We start from the raw sequence: 20,916 nt of genomic DNA on the forward strand, positions 1-20,916 counted from the left end.
GGCAGCTGGAACTGGGGAGGAGATGTTTGCTTGTGCAACAGTGCACTGGAGGGATCCCGTCCATGTCACGAGTCCTCCTTGTGTGTAAATGTCAATCCTGATGCTTCATGCAGGGAGGTGGATACGTCACCTGAACAGAGTAACTTCTGAGCACTTCTAGCATCTTGTTCTTCTCCCTAAAAGGCTTGCTGGAAGAGGAAGGAAGAGGAAAATGCACTGGTACACTGTGAAACTTCCTATTTTGGAAGCCCATGGGGAGCAGTGTGTGACCAGCCATGCTTGAGGAAGTGGGCTGGGAGTGGCTGAGGATCTGTGTGTCCCCTGCCTGCCGTGACCACACCCCAGCATGGTGAGTCTTGGGGCATGACGCAGAGATGAGAGGTGCTGGCACTGCTCAAGTGCTATTTTAGGTTTGAGAGTAATTGCAGGTTGGACCGACAGGACTGGATGTGGAGTATTTGGAGAGCAAAGTGCTCTTAAAGCTGTGGAAAAACTGGCTATTGCTGATCCTTTGCAAATGTGGAAGTTAGGTATTTCATGTGCACTGTGTGTGCATCAGTTACACAGCTTCTACTTACTGTGGAGCCACTGAGGATCTTTGCTGTCTGACAACAGTGGGTAGCGATGCCCTTTCCCTTCCCAGTGGAGGGAATGGTAATAGCTGTTAGTCCTGTAGGATGCATTACACTGACTCACTTTTCTTTTTCCGGGTAAGAGGAGGTTTGAAGACCCCCTGGGCTGGTGGCTTTTGGGTGTCTGCCTCTGCAGTGTGAATTAGTCACCTGCATACCTGTAGGTGCTGCTTTTCCATCCCAACAACACAGATGCCAGCGGCAGGAGAGGAGGCTTTTCCCTCCCAAAAGCAGGTGTTGCTGTTGGTAGAAGTCACAACCTAGTCTGGGGGCTGAGTTTTCACACGCTTTCCCCCCAGACCTGTCAAGCTCCAAAGCCTTAGTACTTCCTAAAAGTTACAGGATTAATTTATAAAGGGTGATGTGCTTACAAGTAGAGTGAGAACAGTGGAGGGACTGAACTCCCTGTCATAAGTTTCTTTAATTTTGTTGCATGTTTGCCCAGAGACTTCATAGGCTGGATGCAGTTGCTAGTTTGGATCAGAGGAGACAGATGGGCTCCTAGCACCCAGGGGCTGATGTGATGCTGAAGCTGGTTGCTGATGCAAGTCAGAGCAGAGTTAAAATTCCTCTTCCCTAAGCCCTGTCTGATGCTAAGACCAACCTGATCTTTGTGGAGGGCAAAAGTGTTTTGCAAGCCAACTTCTTCCCTTTTAGGTTGCAGCTGCAGTTCTAGGCATAAACTCCTCTATTTTGGTTTCCATTATATTTACCATCCTGAGGAAGCTGGCAGGTTGTGGGATTGGGTTTTGTTGTTTTGTTTTTAAACCTCTTTTGAAACTTTACTGCTGGAAGCTAAATTTATAGGTGATGGCCAAGAAATGGGACCAGGCAATGACTCACTTTCCTGGCTGATGTCATTTTTAAAAAGAAATAAAAAAACTAATGGCCCAATTGGTCAAATATTCGTAATTTTCTCGAAGTCACAAGTTCTTCAAAGTCTTTGCTATTTCAAGTATTGTGTTTATTAGTAAGCAGCATCCTTTCTTTTTAGCTAGGGGGGGATGGGGCTTGAGCATTATGGACTTGACAGGAATAGAAATTCCTGAAATATGTGATTATAGTTTGGAAGTCCTACTTAACCTTTTTGGTGATTGATTCTGCTCCTGTTCATTGCATCAGCAAAACCAGCATAGCACGTGTTGTTTCTGTTACTTGTCTTTCTGGTTTGTAGCAGATGTCTGTCCATGTTTTCCTCTAGGGCAGAGAGGGATTAGTTGTTGAGGTAATGCAATATATTACAGTATGGACCACTCCTGAACTCTGTATTTAGTGCCCATTCAGACCACTGCTTTTAAGGACTGTGAGGCTAAATAAGGAGGCAGCATCCTCCTTCAGAGTGGATAGAGGCCAAATAGATCGAGATCCTCATTGCTCTGTGAGCTTCTGGTGGTTTTAAAGACAACCGTAAAATAAGTATGTATCACAAAATACAAGCACTGTGTTGCTATTTGGCTGGGCAAGCTGAGAGCTAGCAATGTAAAATGCATTTAATTTAAAACATTAAAGTTAGAGGGGTTTTGGTGGTTTGTTTTTTTTTTAAAATAAGCTTGCTTACCTAAAAGCTTTACCTCTTACTGCCTCCTGTTCCCAAGTGCCAAGGAATACAAACCCAAAAGCTAGTTTTTGGGGGAGGATCCCCCTCTCCCTGCTCCATATGGACTCGATGATCCGGTGGGTCTCTTTCAACCTGGTTATTCTGTGATTCTGTATGGGATGCTTCGAGCCTCCTGTCCCTTAGCCTTCCTAATGCATCTTTTTGCGACGTGACCGCATCCCTTCTGTGGCTCTGGGGAAGCGACCTCCCCTTGCTGGGCGGGGATGGTGGGAGGAATGCTGGCTCTCCAGATCCGTCCTGTGGGCGTGGGAGACGCTTCAGAGCTCGGGCAGGACGAGGGAGCGATTTGCATTCCCCGAGAGAGGAGGGAAGGTAAGAGTGTCTCCTGCTGCTCAGGGTTCTAGCTGGATGCAGACACATGCCAGAGATTGCCCTGCGACGGCTCGCTTTGCTTTTTATTTTCTCCACGAAACGTCTAGTGATTCCTAATGCTCTAGCAGGTAAAGGAAAATAACCTCTAGGCAGAACAGAAAGAATAATATCTGGTTTTAATGCGTTTTAAATGTGGGATTTGTCCGCGCACCTGACTGAGCGGCGATGCAAACCGAGCAGCAGCAAGTGCTGTTGGCTGACTTTGCATCACTGAGTATTTAGTTTTTCAAGTGAGGACAGAGGGTGTGTCTCCCAGAAATCTCAGTCTGTGGCACATCTTGCCCATCTCAGTCTGCAGCAGGTTTTTAATAAGCAGAACTGCTTAAACTTGCATGTTAGAAGTGTTAAATATTTAAACCTTTGCCTTGCAGAAAGTGTGAGAAGCTCTGAGTACTTTTGGGAAGTGGCCGTAGGCTGCTGGCTGTGACTACCTAACTTTTTTGGGATCTCTCACCCAGAGAGGCTGGGCTGTGACTGCTGTTTTGCTGTGCCGGTGGGAATGGCATGTGGCACCGCAGCATGGCAAGAGTTTGTTTCCAAGCTGAGGAGTTTATTTTGCTTGCTATATTTTCTAGTGAAGACTGGCTCTACTTGATCCTGTATGCCAGTGTAGACCCTCTCCAAATGCTTAAACAGTCGCTACTGGCTAAAGCAATTACACACCAAGTACTGTTAAGTTTGTGCTGAAAAACTTACTTAACATGTCTGAAAACCTGTATAACACATCTAGTGTAGTTTCTTCTTGTTCTGATTTTGTTTATACTGAATGTGTTGCTCTCAGGTTTTGCTTAGTTATATTTTGCTCTTATCCTGCATTTGTTCTGCAAAGCATCTGGCTGTAAAGAGTGATTTCCACTCTTGCACTCTCTGAAACTCATAGTAGTGATGACCTGCTGTTCACAGTGCACACATCTCTCTAGCCATTACATCCTAGGAGTATTGGGTGCTGGCTCAGCTGCTAAACCCAGGGAGGAGGAAAAAGCAAAGCAGCTTGAAGGGACCCAATGAGAAGTTAGTGCTTGGCTCCAGGAGTGCTGGGTGCATCTTTGAGATGCTGCCTGGCTCTGAAACTTGTTAATTAGGCTGCATTTTGTAGACATTATTAATGCTTGTCCAAAGTCCAAGAGTCAGAGTAGTGCTTACTTGATCCTGAACTGGTGACTGCTACCTTTTGCTCCCTATCGCTCCTCCCTGTAGTAAATTAAGCTATAGAGAAGTTTGGGAAACACCCTGCTGTTAGAGTGAACGTGATTTCACTCTCATAGTAGCCTCCTGGGGGGCAAATTCTGCACCTCTCCCGCTCTTCTAGCTGTTTCACGTGAATCTCCCGGATGAATATTTCTGCTTTTGTTAAAGGTACCTAGGATCTGTACCATCTTTTCTAGAGAAAGCATTGAATTTACAGGCGCTTTTTTTTTTTCTATTTCCAAAAGCTGCTAGGACAGCTTTGCAGTGACACTGATTTATTGCAGTCTTGTGTTGTGTTCTTGCTCTGAATCAAACTATTTTGACTTCTTTACCTTTTTCCCAAGTGTTTTCTAAACAAGTTTACAGACAAAGGGGAAAGATGGAAAAAGGTTGTTTTTCTTTCATCAGTAGCTCTTCCTAGAAAGAGATCAGTTACAGAAATGTGTGGGGTTTAAGAGACTTCTGAAACACAGTTTCAATGCTTAGAGTAGGTTGTAGTTTCTGTTTGTTTCTTATTTAAGAAAACATTCATTGACACACTTCTCTGAATGTTTATCATCTAGGCAGCAGTTGCAAGGCTGCTGGAATTTCAGCCCTGACCCTGCTGGTTCAGGACAGTTCTGTTTATCTTCAAACTGATAAAAAAAGTCTGCAAAATCACTTGACCACAGCTGTGCTTTCTGAAAGGTTGCACGAAACCCACCCTCCCAAAATGAATTGCTGAAACTCCTTATTGTCCAGCTCGCCAGGGATCGGCACTGTCATGCTGAGCGTTTGGCTTGCAGGAGCTTGTTTGCTGGCATTGAATAAGCAGTGACTATACTGTGATTTAATTTAAGGATCAGGTTGATTCCTCAGCCTGGGTGAGAGGAAATTTTAACAGACTGAGTAACAATTCTTGCTTTATCATGGCATGTTGAATATCAATTCCTGCTGCTGCAGGCCAGGGCAGTGTGTCTGCAACTCTCTCTCATAAGGAATTGAGCTCCTTTTGGCTGAATATTGGGAAATCGAGGGACAAATGCTTAAAGCATGTTGAGGGTAAACTGCAGGTCTTAGCAGGCAGGTCCCAGTTGCTTCTAGGGAAGGAAATTGGCCCTGATTCAGCCTTGGGATCCTCATCCCTCCCAGTGTATGCAAGTAGGGAACCACTGTCGCTCTGAGAGGAGGGATGCCTTATGCAGAGTTTTGTGATAGGTGGCAAGAGGTGGGCCCTTTCTTGAAGTCATTTATGGTTAAGAAACAGAATAAGCAGAGGGAAGTGTTTACTGCTGCTCTTTATTTAGGGGACTAAGCAAGAATAAGAATTACTACCCACATAATTTCCTGAGAGACTAGAGTGATTTTTTCTGTGCCTTGGCCAGGAATTTGAATTTACCCTTTTAAGTCTCAGCCCATTAGCTGATACCTGACCCCTGCCATCCCCCTCATACCACCCCTTTACCTTCTTGCACTTGGGTTTAAATTATCTCTGAATGTTGTTTGCTTTTGCAAGTTCTAGACAGATTCATGTTCAACTCTTAGTTTCCCGAGAGGTCTTGAAAGGATCACCTGTTTCGTGTACTAATTAGGGAATATTGCATTTCTGCTTTCACTGATGTGAACAAATTATTGAATTTCAAAAATAACTTAAACCAATCTAGCAGGTTATGATCTCAAATGTGCTCTAATACTGGAGTAGCTGCTGTGCTAAAACCAGAAGTGTGCCGAAATGTGATGTTTAGGAGAAGTAGTTGGCAGAGGCTTTTAAGGACTGACTCATTGGTGCCTTGAGCAGTATTTTATCTGTTTTCCACTGTGCTGCAGATTTTATGTATTTTTTAGATACCTGTAGTAGAGTTGGAGCAGCAAGGTGGTCTGTACACTGCAAGTGTACAGTGTGTTGAGTGTGCGAGAGTGCAACTGCAAGGTCTAGCACACAGCTGCTCTTGTCCTGGAAAGTCAGCACTGCCCCTGCTGTGAATGTTGACCCAATCCACTTGGCTCTCATCTTTCATGTCAGGAGCCTTCAGAGAAGAGTGTAGGTCTGCAGGAAGCCTTCTGTACTTCTCCCTTCCATTTGAGTCCCAAACCACTTTAACATTTCTGTTGGTTCAGCCTCCTCATAGTAAACATTGGCTCATGAGAATTAAGCAAGTGTCGGTCTACTCTGCTCCAGGATTGCATGTCACCCCTTAATGTGCATCAGAGGCAGCTCTGGGTCATACCCTTCAGGGCTGGATGGGGATGTGTTGGGAGGACTGCACTGAGGACTGGGGTAGCCTTTTTTCCCCCTCCCATGTTTGTGTTTCTGACTTCTGCTCTCCTCCAGCATTTGGGCAATGGGATATCATGTGGCTGAACGTACTCAGCTGCTTCGTGTCTTTCTCTTTTCTGTATCTGTGAGACAGGGGGATTTGTGTACCCAAATCCCTAGAGATTTTTGTGTTTTATCTCCAGCTTTTAGTATGCTGGATGCTGCTGTGAAGGACATGGGTTTCCTGGGCTTTTAGCAAGGGGCACTTTCTTATTTGATGCTGTGAGTGTGTTTGCTGATTTTGGGTTTTCTATGAATACCAGCTACAACTCAGTTCTGGGTCAGGGTACTGAATGTTCTCAACATTGTCTGGGCCTGGCTGCACCTCAGAAAGCCTCTTTAGCTAGGCAGGGGAGTCAGAGGCGTGTGAATTGGCTGATGGGTCAGCAGTTGTTTTTTCAATAAGGATTTAAGATGATCAAAGCTAGTGAATCTCTCTTGAAGGGAGAGAAAACTCTTTGACCAGCATGCAAAAAGTGATCAGGTTGCCCATGGATATTGGGGCAGCGGTTCAAGGCTAAGCAGAAGGCATAGGAAAACTGGCTTGCTGTGGTTGCTCCCACACCGTTGGAGTGACCCTGCCCCTGTGCAGCCCAGTTCCCTATTGGACATCTACCCCAGCGTTGCTCAGAAAAATCTCTGATGTCATTCTATCCAGGTCTCGCTACAGAAATTGGTGTTTTGATCTGGACCTGCTGGAGGAAAGCTTGTGTCTGGAGGTGGGTACCCCATAGAGACAAGTCTCCAGGTCTGGAGAGAGCCACTGGCAAGCCAAGTGCAGTAACTAACTGCAGCCTGTGTTCCTGCTCCTGATGGGTTTGACAGATTTTTTTCCCCCAGCAGCAACGATGAGTTGTGTAACAACAGGAGCAAAAGTCTCAAAGTTGGCTCCCAGGTGAAAATAAGCATAGCAGGGAGCCTGCCTCTCCCAGCATGCCTGTTTTGGGAATTTGAAGGGATATAAAGCAAGACCCGCTAATGGGACTTCTGATTTAGGGAAGCTTCAAAAACAGCACCTGAAGGTAATCTCTGTATGGCATTGGAAAGAAGTGAGCCGTAAGATGCCTATGCAGTGGGAATCAGTATCTGTGGTCTTGTGTCCTTTCCCTATGATACAGTAAGTAGCTCTATAACAACTGGTGGGCTACTGCAAAGAAATACCTGCTCAAATCTTTGCATTCCCCTTTCCTCCTGAGGCAGAGGAAGCGGCTGAGTCAATAGGAACACCTCTGTGCTTTGTGTGTGATTACTGTGCTCATACAAAGAGCAGCAGCGACTGTGGTTTGTAGCACAGTGTTGGCAAGGTGTTAGACACCTCAGCAGTGCAGTCGTTGTGGATGGGATGGCATCTGCTAATCACTGCTCTTATCAGGTTGATACTTATCACCATGTGGAAAGATGAAAGTGTGGTGAAGTTCTGGTTTCAGCCTGTGCATCTGACTGGTGACTGACTGGAAGGTAATCGCCAAAGAAAAGTTGGTGCTTCTGGAAGCCTGGTTGTTTGCTAATAACCATGCATGAGTGAGTGCTGTCTTGCAGGAATTTGATGAACAAAACATTGTTTGAAACACACAAACTGATTATAAGCAGGGAAGGATGGAGTGCTTGATAGGTCTTCATTCATGGGCCATCAGTCCCTAAACTTCCCTGACCTCCTGCTAGAGTGATGATCAGTGTTTATCTTAGAAGACTAATCAGACCAAGTCAGCTCAACCTGCAAAGCAGGGAAGAAGAGGAGGATGAGGTGAGCCACAGGAAGCCTAGGGGCTGGATCCTACGTCAGCTGAATCACCAGAATTCCCTCCAAATTAGCTCCAAATTAGCAAGGCAGCTGTGTCAGTGCTGTGTGCTGCAAGCCTGTGGGTTCTGGTACTTGCCTTGGGTTGCGGACTGAACGCTTGGTTGTCCGGCTTATTATTCCTGAAGCAGGACCGGTGTGTGCTGGGTTAGTGGTCAGAGACGTGTGGATTTTGAAGTATTTTTAATTAGCTAATGCTGACTGACTTGTCTTCTCATGTCTGGAGCCTTTGTCATGAAAAGGCAGCAAAACCACAGGTTCCTCTGAAAAGGGGAATACGTGTAGGATGAGTCACTACTCCAGACTATGCCTACTGTGCTTTTCTTTTTTTTTTTTTCCCCAAATCTGATTGAAAAGGTATGTATTAATACCTTTTTGTTGACACTTTAATGTGTCTCTGCATTTGCCTGTTTGAGTAAACAAATTGATGCTGTTAATAAGTCAGTTGTAGAGAGATTAAAACAGGGCGGGTCTGGGAGGGACAGAGCAGGTTGGTTTTCAAACTAATGCAGAGCTGCTAAGAAAGCAATTCTTCCACTTGGATTAGGAGCAAATTCCAGCTCTGTTTCTGTTGGAAGTGTTCAAGTGGCTGTCAGGAAATATTTGGTTGCCGTGTGCTTTCAAAATTGAATTAATTCTTCAGCTTTAAAGGAGATGTGCAAATGCCTGAATGCTCCTTCCTGCCCCCTCCCCATTTGCTACTAATCCTCTGTGCAGGATGCAGCTCCCAGGGCTTCCCCTCTTGGGGAAGAGCCTTGGGGACATTTTCTCTGAGTCTGAGTGTTTTTAAGTTGCTGTCTGAGCAGTTAATCCACCCAAATGTCCTGGCTAGCTTCTGGTATTTGTGGTGGAAGCACTGAGCATGAAAGCAGAGGCATCCCTCCGGTGACAGTCCTTGCTGCAGTGGCAAGTCTTCAGGTGGCTTACAGCTGTTAAAACACACAGGCTGGGGCAGCTTTTTTTGACTTGCCCTTATTGCAGCTCTGCCTAAGACAGCAAATAAACTAACCCTGATTCAGTGAGTGCAGTGTGTTTAGAAGCTATAAAAGTTGTTTGCACAGAAACTTGATACAACCCCTCTCTGGGAAGGGAGTTGATATTCAAAAAACCCGAGATGCACTCGAAGCAGCTCTGATCTGCAGTACAAAGTGAAGTCTTCAGAGGACAGAAATGGGATGCGCTGTCTGTCCACCACCCTTCTGTGGAGCTGCTTTTGTGCATCCCTGTGTTATGGAGCTGCCTTCGCTTTTCTTCTGTGGGGCGAGGGATGAAGGCAAAAGCAAAAGGGATCTGGAGCAGGAATTGCTTCCTTATACACTCTGCTTACGAGTGCATTGACTGATGGACTGTCTGTCACCAGGGTGTAAAATGACAGTGGGATCACTAGGTCACTTCAGTCTCCTTTTCTCACTTACTCTCTCTTCCTTCCTCTCTTCTTTGAATACGAGTGTGTCTCTAGCTGTCATTGCATGCCCTGGCAGAGACTTTGCTTGCAGTAAAAGTGATTGTGACGTGGTGAGGCGTGAGCAGCGTGGTGCTCTGTCCCCACAGGGCTTCGAGTGAGGCAGCTGATGTGTGATCCCTAGGCCAGTGTGATAAAAGAGCTTTTTATGTCTGTGAAGACAAAGCCTCTTGTCTAAAAATGCATCTGAATGAAAAACATCTGAATGTCCTAGACTCAGCTGTTAAAAACAAACAAAAAAAAAACCCCTACACAACAAAAAAATGAAAAGCTCTTCTGCCTCCAGCCCAGTGTGCCAGTGTTGGTGTAATACCTCTCCATTGCAAAAAATTCTCTGTAAAATTGCTGTGGGGGAGCTTAGCAGTCCCTGTCAACTTCTAACTTTGTGGCCCACTAACCTGTTCACGTACTGTTTTCCTGTATCATAACACACTGGCCCCTTCCCAGACAGCTACGACAAGGTCAAGTGTTTGCTTTTTCTCTGTTGGTTCAAATTCTCCCTCTCTCCTCTGAAGTGGGGAAGGGGAGAAGGCAGAAATGCTTCGAAAACTGAGAGGTAAACCTGTTTTATAGACTTACTGAGCTGAACAGTTAGTTCAAGGAAATTTTTTAAGTGAAGACTCAAACAACTGCAGGGTGAATCCAAAGGTGGTGTTTCCTTGATAAAGGGAAAAAAAAAACCCTCTCGGCTTATGGTGGCATTAGCTGCTTTTTTTAGTCTTAAATTGCTAGCGATAGTCAGTAGCAAATAAAATTCCAGTGAAATGGTTAGATAAAGATTCTTTTGGAAATCACTTTTTAAGGGAAATCCTCATGGCTTGACAATGAGTTGGTGCAAATGAGAATTAGGGAGAAGGTAGAGCTACTGAAGAGATGTTTGGGTGAATATTTAGTCTTGCAGCTCAGCCTCTCCTGCCTGGTGGCTCGTGCCACCTACCTGCCTACATAGCCATTTCCCAATAGTGTTCCCTAAGTTTCTGCCAGTTGTGAAATTTGCCTTCTATGGTAATGCACCAAGCTTGCTCAGAGCTGACTTTCTTGCTGAGCAACTCTTTTATCCCTTGGAAATAACAGCCAGGCTTTGGTGGCACTGAGGCTTGGGCCACTGGGGCACCCTTGGGAATGCATCAGGGAAGGATTTGCTTCAGGAATGGGGGTAAGTCCCAGTGGCAGGCTGAGCATCCAGCAAGACAGGCAGCACCACACACAGCATTCCTGCCTCTTGCAAGGACCTGTATGGTACTATTTTCTTGGACACCTATTGTAACTTGCAGTCTGTGAAACAGTAAAAAACTTTACTGTGGTGCTTTCCTTTTTTTTTTTTTCTGTGTCAGTCTGATGCAGCTTTGCTGCAATTCCTCCACCTGCCCCATTCTTGCAGTACCAGTGCAATGCTGAAACTGGCTGTCTTGCTGGTGGTGGTTTGGACTGACTGTTAAACACCTTGTGTTCACAGCTCTGCAGATGCTGGGAGGTGGAGTCTGATGTGCTTCCCTTAATGTCTTTGCAGTGATGAAACTTCTTGTTGATTTTCTGTGCTGCTAGCACCTGTCTGAGCTGCTTTTCCAGGCTGCCACACCTGCTCATTGCACTCATCTCTACAATACTTCATTCTTTCCAGACTGAGTGAAGTGTTAGAAAAAAAGAATATTTACAGCTACAGGCAAACTTGTGTTCTTAAGCTAAGAAGCGCTTGTGGAGGCAGCTGGGAGCCTCAGACAATAGAGGCTTGCTCTTCAGAACACAGGCATTCATGAAACTCAGCCTCATGTCGCTGGAGCAGTGAGACAGCCTGTTCAGGAACCTGCCTTCCGACCGTCTATAAACCTGAATTCACCTCTCATCCTTTTGCTTGCAGAAAAGGAGGCAGCTGTGTCTGTTCCCATAGGCAGAGGAGGAACCTTTTATTTCTTAGCTTACAGCAGGTGTAACTAACAGAGTGGAAGCTGAAAAATCTTGGTGTGCAAATTTCATTTGAAGTTGCACTGAGCCTGCCCAGATCCCTGTTATTAAAGACCACGAGCTAGAGCTAGCATGTGTGCTAGAATGTGCTTATCAGTGCCCACCTTTTGTTCATGCACAGGGATTGCCCTGTTTGCATTGTTCCATCAGTTGCTGATCTCTCTTGATTGTATTGGTCAAAGTGCCAATGAGGCATCTGATGCTGCATCATGAATGTTGTGGGAATGGAACATGGGCCGGTCACTGGCCTTTTCCTATTCTTATGGTGATACCTCCTGTCCAGGCTGGCCTGGTGGCATCTGATCAGTGCCTGGAAAGGAGGATTAAAGCAGATGGATGGAAGTGTATCCTTCATCCTCTCCGTTTCTTAAACACCAGGAAGATCTGATCAAAGTGGAGTTTATGTGTACTCGAGGTTTGAGCCTGGCTGATGCCTGATGTTCCGTACTTGCTTGTGGTGTTCCATACTTGCCTTGCTCAGGAGGATGGTGGAGGGGGTCAGCGGCGCTGCAAACAGCCCGTTGCTTGCATGGTTTATTGACAGACTGACTCTGTGGAAATAGGTAGCTGTTTCTTTGAATAGTTTTCTGGTAGAAAAGCATGCTATTTCCTTTTTACAAACAATATTGGATATACTACTTTGTGCGAAAGAACCTTTTTCAAGTACTGTTCAAAATCTTTATTACTTGGATTTGGTAGCTGTGTGCTCTCAGAGAAGAGACAGGACGGTAGAACATTCAGTATCTCTTGCATTAATATTTTAATTCTGCGTTCTAATTTTGTTCAAAGTTGTGGAAAATCCCTGGAGATGTGATTTTTCTGACCTACAGAACGTGCTGGTAGCAGGTACCTTAAAGTGTGTAGAACTGCATAGCGTGTAAATATACGGAGTTAATTACTAACAAGGCTGATAGGATTTTTGACTTGTTAAGGGGGGTGTTTCACATCTGAGTTTCACGCATGTTTTCTCAGTGGAAAGCCAAACATGACTTTGAGAACTGTAGTGGCATTGGTACCGGTTGTTGCTACACGGCTGTTCAAAATCACATGCACTTAAATGCAGCCTCGTTTCACACAGTGTCCTCTTTCTTCATTTAGGTACTCCCTAAATTCATGAGATGGCCAACATCATGCAAATCTCCAAAGATGAGCTGGAGGAACTCAAGGAGGCCTTTGCCAAAGTTGGTAAGTCGTAATGAGGAGGGCACCTTGCCCCTCCCCCTATGTTTGAAACGGATTTATCCCACCTCTCTGAGCAGCAGCACCAGCATGAAGTGGGCAGCAGTCTTCTGCTCTCTGTGTTCTTCTCTGTGCCAAGGATTTCTTTGGCAGCCTTGTTGCTCATGGCTTGTCATTTCTAGCCAAGGAGCATAAAGGAAGGGACGTGCCTGTCAATGAGCACTGGCAGACAGCCTTGCCCCGTTGCTCCAAGGTGGGCTTCATTGGTCCCTGATGGCAGAACTACTATGTGAACAGGTGTTGCGTTACTTTGGCTCAGGGATCACTTCACAGCTTGCACAGTGTTTGGTTCTGATGATGCTGGTTTTGGCAAGTTGGCTGAGCTGTGCAGATGATAAACGTAGGAGCTACGCTTCTGGTTTGCGCAGGTGCACTTGAGGCACCACATTGTGTGAGCTCGCAGGCAAAAACCTAATTGATGTCTGTTTACCTGGCCATTATGGAGCAGCTTGCGGTGATAACAAAATGCTTTGTGGCTGCAGTGCATGTTCATTGCCCTCTGGTGGCTCCATTTCTGCTCTGGTTCTCACCTCCCTAGCAGTCTGCAATGCTCCAGGGGCTGCACAGCTCTGGTGAGTTCCAGCTTTCCCCCTGCGCTAGCGTTGCGGAAGCTTCTCGCAGGCTGCACGGGGAAGCTGAAATGGGCAGAAAACTGACATCATGGAGAAAATTGTTTTCTGCTGGTTTAGTTTCCTGATACGGCTTACTTGGAGGATCAGAGAAACGCCAGGGTGGGGTGGGATGGGAACTGGACTGAAGCACTGTGGACTGAGATCAGTTTATGCAGCTGGGGAACCACACCCGGGACTGGCACCGGCCGGGAATGAGTTGCACAAGTGATCAGAGCCAGCGTTTCATTTTCCAAAGTGCACAGCAGCATCGCTTGAGCACTGGTTATAAATACAAATGGGTGGTTGCTTCACGTCTGTATTGGGTAGACTGCCCTCTAGAGCAGGGTGGCTCTTAAATCTCTCACTTGCTCTGAATTTGCATCTGTGGAGAGAAATATGAATTTCAAAGACAACTGATTCTCAAGGAGCAGTATTCCCTGTTGGGACTTAAAGCAAATTGCACTTTAGGTGGTTCCTTTTCTTGTTTTACTCTTCCCAAGACTTTTTCAGCAGGTGGAAGTGAGCTGCCGCAGAGGGAGATGAGTAACCGTTGTGTCTCAGTGCCTCCAAGTGCAAACCTTAATAAGACTGGGATGTAGGCAGGCCTTTCTGTCCTTGGATAAACAAAATTATTAACCTGGCTGGAATGTGGTGGCTTTTTGTCATTAGTATGGGAGGAAATTATTAAGTTGGCTGGCTGCCTTTGCACTGGAAACACAGAGAAACCCAAGTAAGATCCTGGTATCTTTTAGGAAAACAGCTCACCCTGATTAAACCCTGTTTGGTTTTAATTTATACAAGCAGTGTCAAAACTTAGATATTATTGAGAAATGCGGTAATTTACCTGGACGTGTCCACAAGAGAGAGAAGATCTGTTAGTCATTTTCAACTGCCTTCTATTTTGTGTGCTTTAGGCATGGTACAGCTCACAAGCATTGCTCTGGGACATGCATTCCTAACAAGTCTTTAATGCTCTCATTCCTTTTCTTCTTGCCTAAAGGAGCCATAGTTGCCTTGGTTGCTAACTGGATGACTGACTTTCACTGGGAACTTCTAATACCATCTCTAGTAAACGGGAAGAGAAGTTGGACTAAGGCTGCTGTTTAATATGAAGCATTTGTCTCCCAGCTACTTGGAAGACTTGGGATGCAGCTGAGAAGTGCAATTATAGCAAAGCTCATCCTGTTAGTTTCTAGGATGTTGTAAAAGAGATGTGGGGAGGAAGAAGAGTCTCGGGGGGTGGTTTCTTCTCGCCAAGATGTGGCCTGCTCCAATGCATGGCTGCATGGGCTTTCTGGAGGCCTGTTTTAACACTAGTATGGGGTGAATTGCTGCTCTGGATGTGTAGGTTGATGGGACTTTAAAGGTGTGTGTTGGACCAGCTTTTCTGTGTGCAGCTTGATCACACTGAGACATCTGGTGATGCCAGAAGGCAGTGAGGTGTGTTAGTATGTGTTCTGTCACCACTTGCCTTCCATGCCACTTGAAGGTATCATCTCTCTCCCATGCAGCTGATGTGCTCTTCTCCAACAGCCAACAAAAGGCTATAGAGTCCCGTAGACTACCTGTTCCTTACTAGAAGCAGTTCATGGGTGAGGAACCATCGTTTAAGGTTACCACTAAAGTTAAATACAGCTCAGACAAGCAGCTCCCAGGGTCCTACAACCAGGTATTTTTATTGGAAGTGGTCAAAGTGGTGAACAGCAGTGACAGAAAAAAGCGTTTTAACATCTGAAAAAAGTAGTTAAGTGGGGCATAATAACTGTTAAGAATGACCTGCAGGTTAGTGGGAGAAGAGCAGGTTGCTGTAAATCTCAGCTGATCTCTGAATTTGTTCCTGTGTGTATATGTGTGTACTTGCCCAAACAGTGGCACTTCACAGGGGAGACTTGGCAGAACAAAATCTGCAAACTTGCTCTGTTTATTTGTCTTTCTTCTCCCGTTTCTGGTAGCATAGATAAGCATCTTATTTGGAGACACCAAGTGCTTAAAATTTGTAACCCAGCTGAACACATTGTTCACTGCTGCAAGGTGGTAAAACAATGCTCTGAAATGTTAGCTTAAGTCAAATAGGGATCTGCTAGAGTGCGGCCTGCTGAGCATATATCCTTAAAAGGAAACATGTGGGTTACTTTCCCCTCTTGCATCCTGTTATTTAAGCTATTTTAAGTACTTCTAGGGAGGAAGCTGAGCTGGAGCCTGAAGCAGCTTTTGGGTTCAGTTTATTGCAGCTTTGCTGCGCCCCCTGCACACAGGCAGGAGCTGGTGCCGTACATCACTCCGGTGACCTTTCCCAGGTTTAGTAGCTGGCGTGCATGCATCTCTCAGTAGAAATAGGAAACTTCAGATGTGCTGTAGTTTCCTTTCCATCCCGCAGATTATAATGAATCCAGGCTGTTGCTTGTCTGTTAAAACAATTTTGCTTTCTTCCGTTAGCAATTCTGGGCCATACGCTGAAGGATTTCATTGGGGATAGCTTCTATTTTGACAGCCTCTTCAGCTGTTGAATACCATTTTGGATTTTATTAGAGAGGGATTTTAGACCACCTTCCATCTGAAGTTTAGCCCTGCTGCAGGACCTCCAGCAAGGCACCATATGGTAAGCCTGCACTAATGCTGGAAATAATTACAGAACTTGCTGGTGCTGCAAAGATGACTAGTTTGTTTTTTTTTTTTTTTAAATGCTACTACTTTGTACAATTGACTGTGATGCCAGAGACAGCAGGAAGGGAAGCAGTTGCCCTGTGGGATACCAATCTCAGGCCTATTTGTCATGTTTACAGGGCTAAAGAGAAGAATGGGTCCATATTCCACCACATAGTCAATCACTAGTTAAGGTTACTTGGCTCTGCTACCAAGCCAAAACCACAGGCTAGCACAGCCACCAGGCTTCAACACTTAAACCTGCCCTTCTGTGTCCAAGAAGCTAAAACTTGAAATGAGAGCATCTTTACTGCAAAACCATTAGGGTCTTGCAGTTGAACCAGCAGATCTCTGTTGCTCATACATCCCGCTCCCAAAGTGTTTGGGACGTGGATGCCCTTTTAATCTGTGAAGTAAATCATAGATTTGGGATGTTGTTAAGAGTTGGAAGAACTTAGGTTGTAAGACCCAGGGGTTTGGGTTGAGTTAAGGTGCATTACTCAACAGTGTGCGCGCTTCACACTTGATTGTGCTGGCTGTCTGACCCCAATGCAGATGCTGAGAGCCACTGATGTGCAGCATCTTCCCTGGTGCCTTGCTCCTCAGTCGCATGTGAGTGTGTGTCAGATGGCTCTTTGTGCTGCAGAGCTGCTAATTTTTTTATTTCTTTGTGGTTTTTTTTTCAGTGAGCAGATGTAAATCTGCTTTGAGCTAGGCGCACCTGGAAGACTGAGATGATATTGCTTTGCAGGGGTGAAATGAAACCCTCAGAATGGGTAGATGTTGATCCAGCCTGCAATAAATTCCTGATATGTGCCCGGCAGCTAGGTTTGATGCTTTCAGGCTGAGACTGAGATCTGCTGAGCAAGTGTGGATGGACCAGATGAATGTCCAGGCAAACTCCTCAGTTGTGTTTCAGTTGGGTTTTTAAGTTATGGTTTCTGTTCTGCAAGCAAACCAAATTGCAAGCCTGGGGATTAATTCCTTAATTAGATTATACTCTTGCAGGACTTTGTATGTAGAACTGAGCTCTGAACAGATTTAAACGTTCTTTTACCTAGTGCATCTCTCCAGTGTGTTAGAGATGGGGACTTTAAAGCTCAGTTTCCTAGTGTCTCACCCAAGAGGCTTTTGTCTTATGAAATACCATATATTGTGAATTCTGAATGCTTATGCCAAGAGGAAAACCTTTACCAAATGCTAATCAAAATCACTCCTGTGATCCTACGATGGCTACGATATTTATTTTGAAGTAGTGGTTTTTCTCAGTCCTTTGCTTTCTGTCTGGGTAGATGTAAAACTCAGTTTTTTCGGCGGTGGATTGATTGGAAGAAGTGATGAACAGGTGTTTCTGGATTTACCTGCTTAATTTGGCAACATGGTAAAGAGCTGTAGAGTTAGCTCAGTCAAGCACAGGCTAAAGCAAAGGGTGTTGGTTGTAGGCAAGCTGAGGCTGAAAGCAAAGTTTTATTTTGGGTCCATAGGCCCTGGGTATTAGCAAATCCCTTCTTGTCTGGTTTTCCTCACTGATTGTGAGGCAGGGAAAAGATGCATATTATGGAGTTCAATTTAGTTATAAGAAAACTTTAACAGAAAAAGCTGTGATTTATTTAGAGGGGAAATAGTTTGCTGATGACATCGCAGGCTAGACTGTTTAATAAAGCCTGCCTGTTTAAGCTTATATTTTTTTGGAATAAAATTCTAAAACTGATGGCCAGACAGCAGCATGTTTCTATGATTAACCGTTGGCCCAAACCACTTTATTTCATCAGCATTATTGTAAACACTGACATTTCTTAAAGTAATTTAATGTATTTATTAATCCACTGGAATTGATATTCTTCCTTAGTTTGAGGCCTAGGGGAAAAGGGAGTATGAGCTCTGTGTTACTTTGGGTGTTTGCCACTAAGTATATGAATTTCATTCTCTTGCTCCCTTATAAAAACAGTTTTGAAATCCCATATGGACCTGGAAAATGAGGAAGGTTGGGGTGGTGGCGAGGACATGCTACTGGCTGGAACATTGCTGTGAAATAAAACCTAAAACCCACCACTGACACCTCATTAAAAGTAAATTGACTTTCAAAATTTGCTAAAACATGGACTTCAGAGCTGTCTTGATTGTTCTTTTTTAATCATGAAAGTATCTACCTTAATCATAAATACTGACCCCAGCAGCTGTGGTGTGGGATGCCCTCTTGAACAACTCCAAATACTGGGACTGGTGCAGCTTTTCCATGGTGCAACCTGGAGAGCTGGTAGTAGCCTGCAGTCTGTGAGAGTATTTGGGCAGCATAAGCTGTTGCTTGAGTGGAATTCAGCTCTACGTCCTTAGGAAGAGGCTGTTGCCTTATAAATAGTGGAAAAATCCTCCCATGTGGGATATTGGCAGAATGGTGGCTACGTGGAGCCAGGTGCCTTGCAGCACAGTGTGGCTTTGGCAGCTGGTGGTGGGGAGCTGCACTCAGCAGTGCCCCATCACAATACCAGGAGCTCTGGAGGAGGGGGAGGACAAGGCAACACAGTTACTTAAATGCAGTGACTGCTCTCATTTAGTCTTAAACTGTTCAGATGTTGTCTTCAGGATAGGCACTGTGTCAACATTGCAGAGTCTGTGTTTGATGATCGTAGGAGACTGCTAAATATCCACCTCCTCACCCCATCCAGGTGTCCTGCACAAGCAGCAGTAATTCAGCGTTGATATCTCCCCATGCCCCCAGTCCTGGGGAGGAGACAGCAGCTCAGGCACTGAGTTGACTTCCCTGGGCTGTCTGTACCACTTGGCTACAACAAAGGGATTTTAGCATCACATGCCCTGAATCCCTGTTTTTCTGAACGTGTTGGAGGGTGTTGTCTTGGGGCATGAATCTGGGCTGTCCGACTGATTCAGATGCTCTGGCTGCTTGTGGACCCCCAACTCTGCTGAAGCCTGGGTACCAACTGTGCTGTCTGCTCATCTTGGTTAGCCTGAGGAAGGAGGCACCCAACCTGTGCCTGTCCATGGTGGTAACAAAACCTTACTTGCCTGCAGAAAGGCTGGGGCTGCTGGATTTGTCCTGTACGGTCAGTACATCTGATGATGTCCCCAAGGGGGTTAGGTTCTGTTGATATGTTAAGTTCCAGATTCACACAAGATTCTTGTTTTCTTTCTTCCCAAATCTAGTAGGCAATAATCTCTTACTAAACATGCAACGCTGCTGTGGCTTGGTGGTTGACTGTCAAAACAAGTGTCCTTGCAGAATATTCTTGGGCAGTGTTAAAATATCTGCTGCAATTTTCTGTTCAGCAGTGAACGGGTAAAATCATTACCAACGTGATAATGAAGTGTAAATGCAGAGCTGACTTGTTTGCAGTTCGGAAATTAAGAAGTGCCGTGTTTCATTATGGTCTGTTTTTAAGATGCAAAGCTAGCTGCAGTTAGATGTAAAAAGAAATGCTCTGGTGATCGTTTATGAAAATGCAGATGCTCTGTTGTGAAACTCACACAAGATTTGGTCAAGTGTGCCAGGAGCCACCCTGCTTAGCTCTACTTCAAAGCTGCCGTTGCCCAAAGCCAGAGAGATCTCATACCTTGCACTGGTATCCACTCTGAGGATGCGCCGTGTATATTCTGGATTCCTGATGCATTCTCGGTGGTATCCATTGAATAGTGTATTGCTTGAGCTTGGTATTTTTGGTGTGGATATCCTGCTGTGTGCCCATGTCTTGCTTTCCACAAAGATGAATGCTTTGTGCAGTGTGGCCCCCAAACAGGTGTGCTAGGAGATTCCTCCTTACCTCTGTGTCTTGTAGATAAGCAGGTTCCTTTCCGTAACACACTTTAAAGCATGAGGACAGTGTTTCTACTCCACTGCCTAGGCTGGTCCTGTTGGGGTATTGGCACATTTCTAAAGCCTTCTCCTGCTCCTTTTCTTCCTCAGACCTCAACAGCAACGGGTTCATCTGCGACTACGAGTTGCATGAGCTCTTCAAAGAAGCCAACCTGCCTCTCCCTGGGTACAAAGTGAGAGAGATCATCCAGAAGCTCATGATCGATGGTGACAAGAATAAGGATGGGAAGATCAGTTTTGAAGAGTTTGTCTATGTAAGTGGTATTTCTGAATTTCCAGCAGCCTGTGGGACCCCTTTTAGACAAAGCTGGGGAAGAGGGTAGAAGAGGTTGAACCTTGCTCCTCAGCCACTTACCCTCCTAGTTTTCTTTCTACAAATTGATCACTTTTGAGGACTTGCCATATCAAAATCAGTTCTTTGCATAGATCTCTGCGTATATCCAGTCTTTTGTGCTGTTACTGCCAGCCTTTGTTTGACAGAGGAGGAAATGTGTTGTTTTAGATAAAATAAAATACCAAACAAAACACAAACAGAATCCATATGCTATTTCTATATGAAAACTTCATTGAAGGCCAAACCAACACTTCCATATGAGGTGACACCTGGAAAAAAGACTTCCAGTTCTCTGATCTTACAATATTGACTGAAAGCTATTCAGTTTTTCCAGGCACATAGGTGAATACTTGTTTTCCCAGTGAAGCAGTATAATTTCCTTTCTCAATTTAATGGGACAACAAATATTTGCTAAAGATTTGAGAGGGCATTTCAAGACACAATTGAAATGCTAATCTAGGAAAATTCAGATCCTTTTGTGGCCTTAGAAAGGAAGAACAGGATTAAGGAGATAGGAGAAGCTGAAAGATGGGACTAGCCTTCAGTCTTTTTCTGTAGAAATAGGACAGGATTTTTTATTTTTTTGAGATTTTTGCGAAAGCACAACACTTCTTCTGAGATGCTGGTTCAATCAAACTGATTCATCCCTTCATCCTTTTTATTCTCTGACTGAGTGCTGGAAGAGTAATAAAAGTATGCGCAGTACACAGAGGGAGCTGTTTTCATGTCAGCTGTGTTTCTGGATATTTCTTAATTTATTTATCTTTACCTTCTGTTCCTTAATTATTTTCAGACCCTCTGAACTTTTGAGTTCGGAGTCAACTAGTAAGTTGGAGTTTGTTTGCAGTTTGTGAGCACTTGCATGCTGGGTGCACGTTTCAGCTGTTGGTTTGAGCTGGTCCATAATTCTAACTTTTCACTAGGAAGGAAGA

The 20,916-nt window shown here is 44.9% G+C and overlaps 1 protein-coding gene across 1 annotated transcript in view; it reads left to right on the forward strand.

Annotated features, from left to right (window-relative positions):
• Positions 1–2,433: 2,433 nt before the first annotated feature.
• Positions 2,434–20,916, forward strand: part of PLS3 (plastin 3) — a 30,174-nt gene continuing 11,691 nt past the window's right edge. The window contains exons 1-3 of the mRNA XM_069867444.1: positions 2,434–2,562; positions 12,427–12,513; positions 19,741–19,904. Of these exons, the coding sequence (XP_069723545.1) occupies positions 12,447–12,513; positions 19,741–19,904 (231 nt within the window). The 5' untranslated portion in view covers positions 2,434–2,562; positions 12,427–12,446. The remainder of the gene's footprint in view (positions 2,563–12,426; positions 12,514–19,740; positions 19,905–20,916) is intronic.

Source organism: Phaenicophaeus curvirostris, chromosome 13 (genome assembly GCF_032191515.1).
Source record: "Phaenicophaeus curvirostris isolate KB17595 chromosome 13, BPBGC_Pcur_1.0, whole genome shotgun sequence".
Lineage (NCBI taxonomy): Eukaryota > Metazoa > Chordata > Aves > Cuculiformes > Cuculidae > Phaenicophaeus > Phaenicophaeus curvirostris.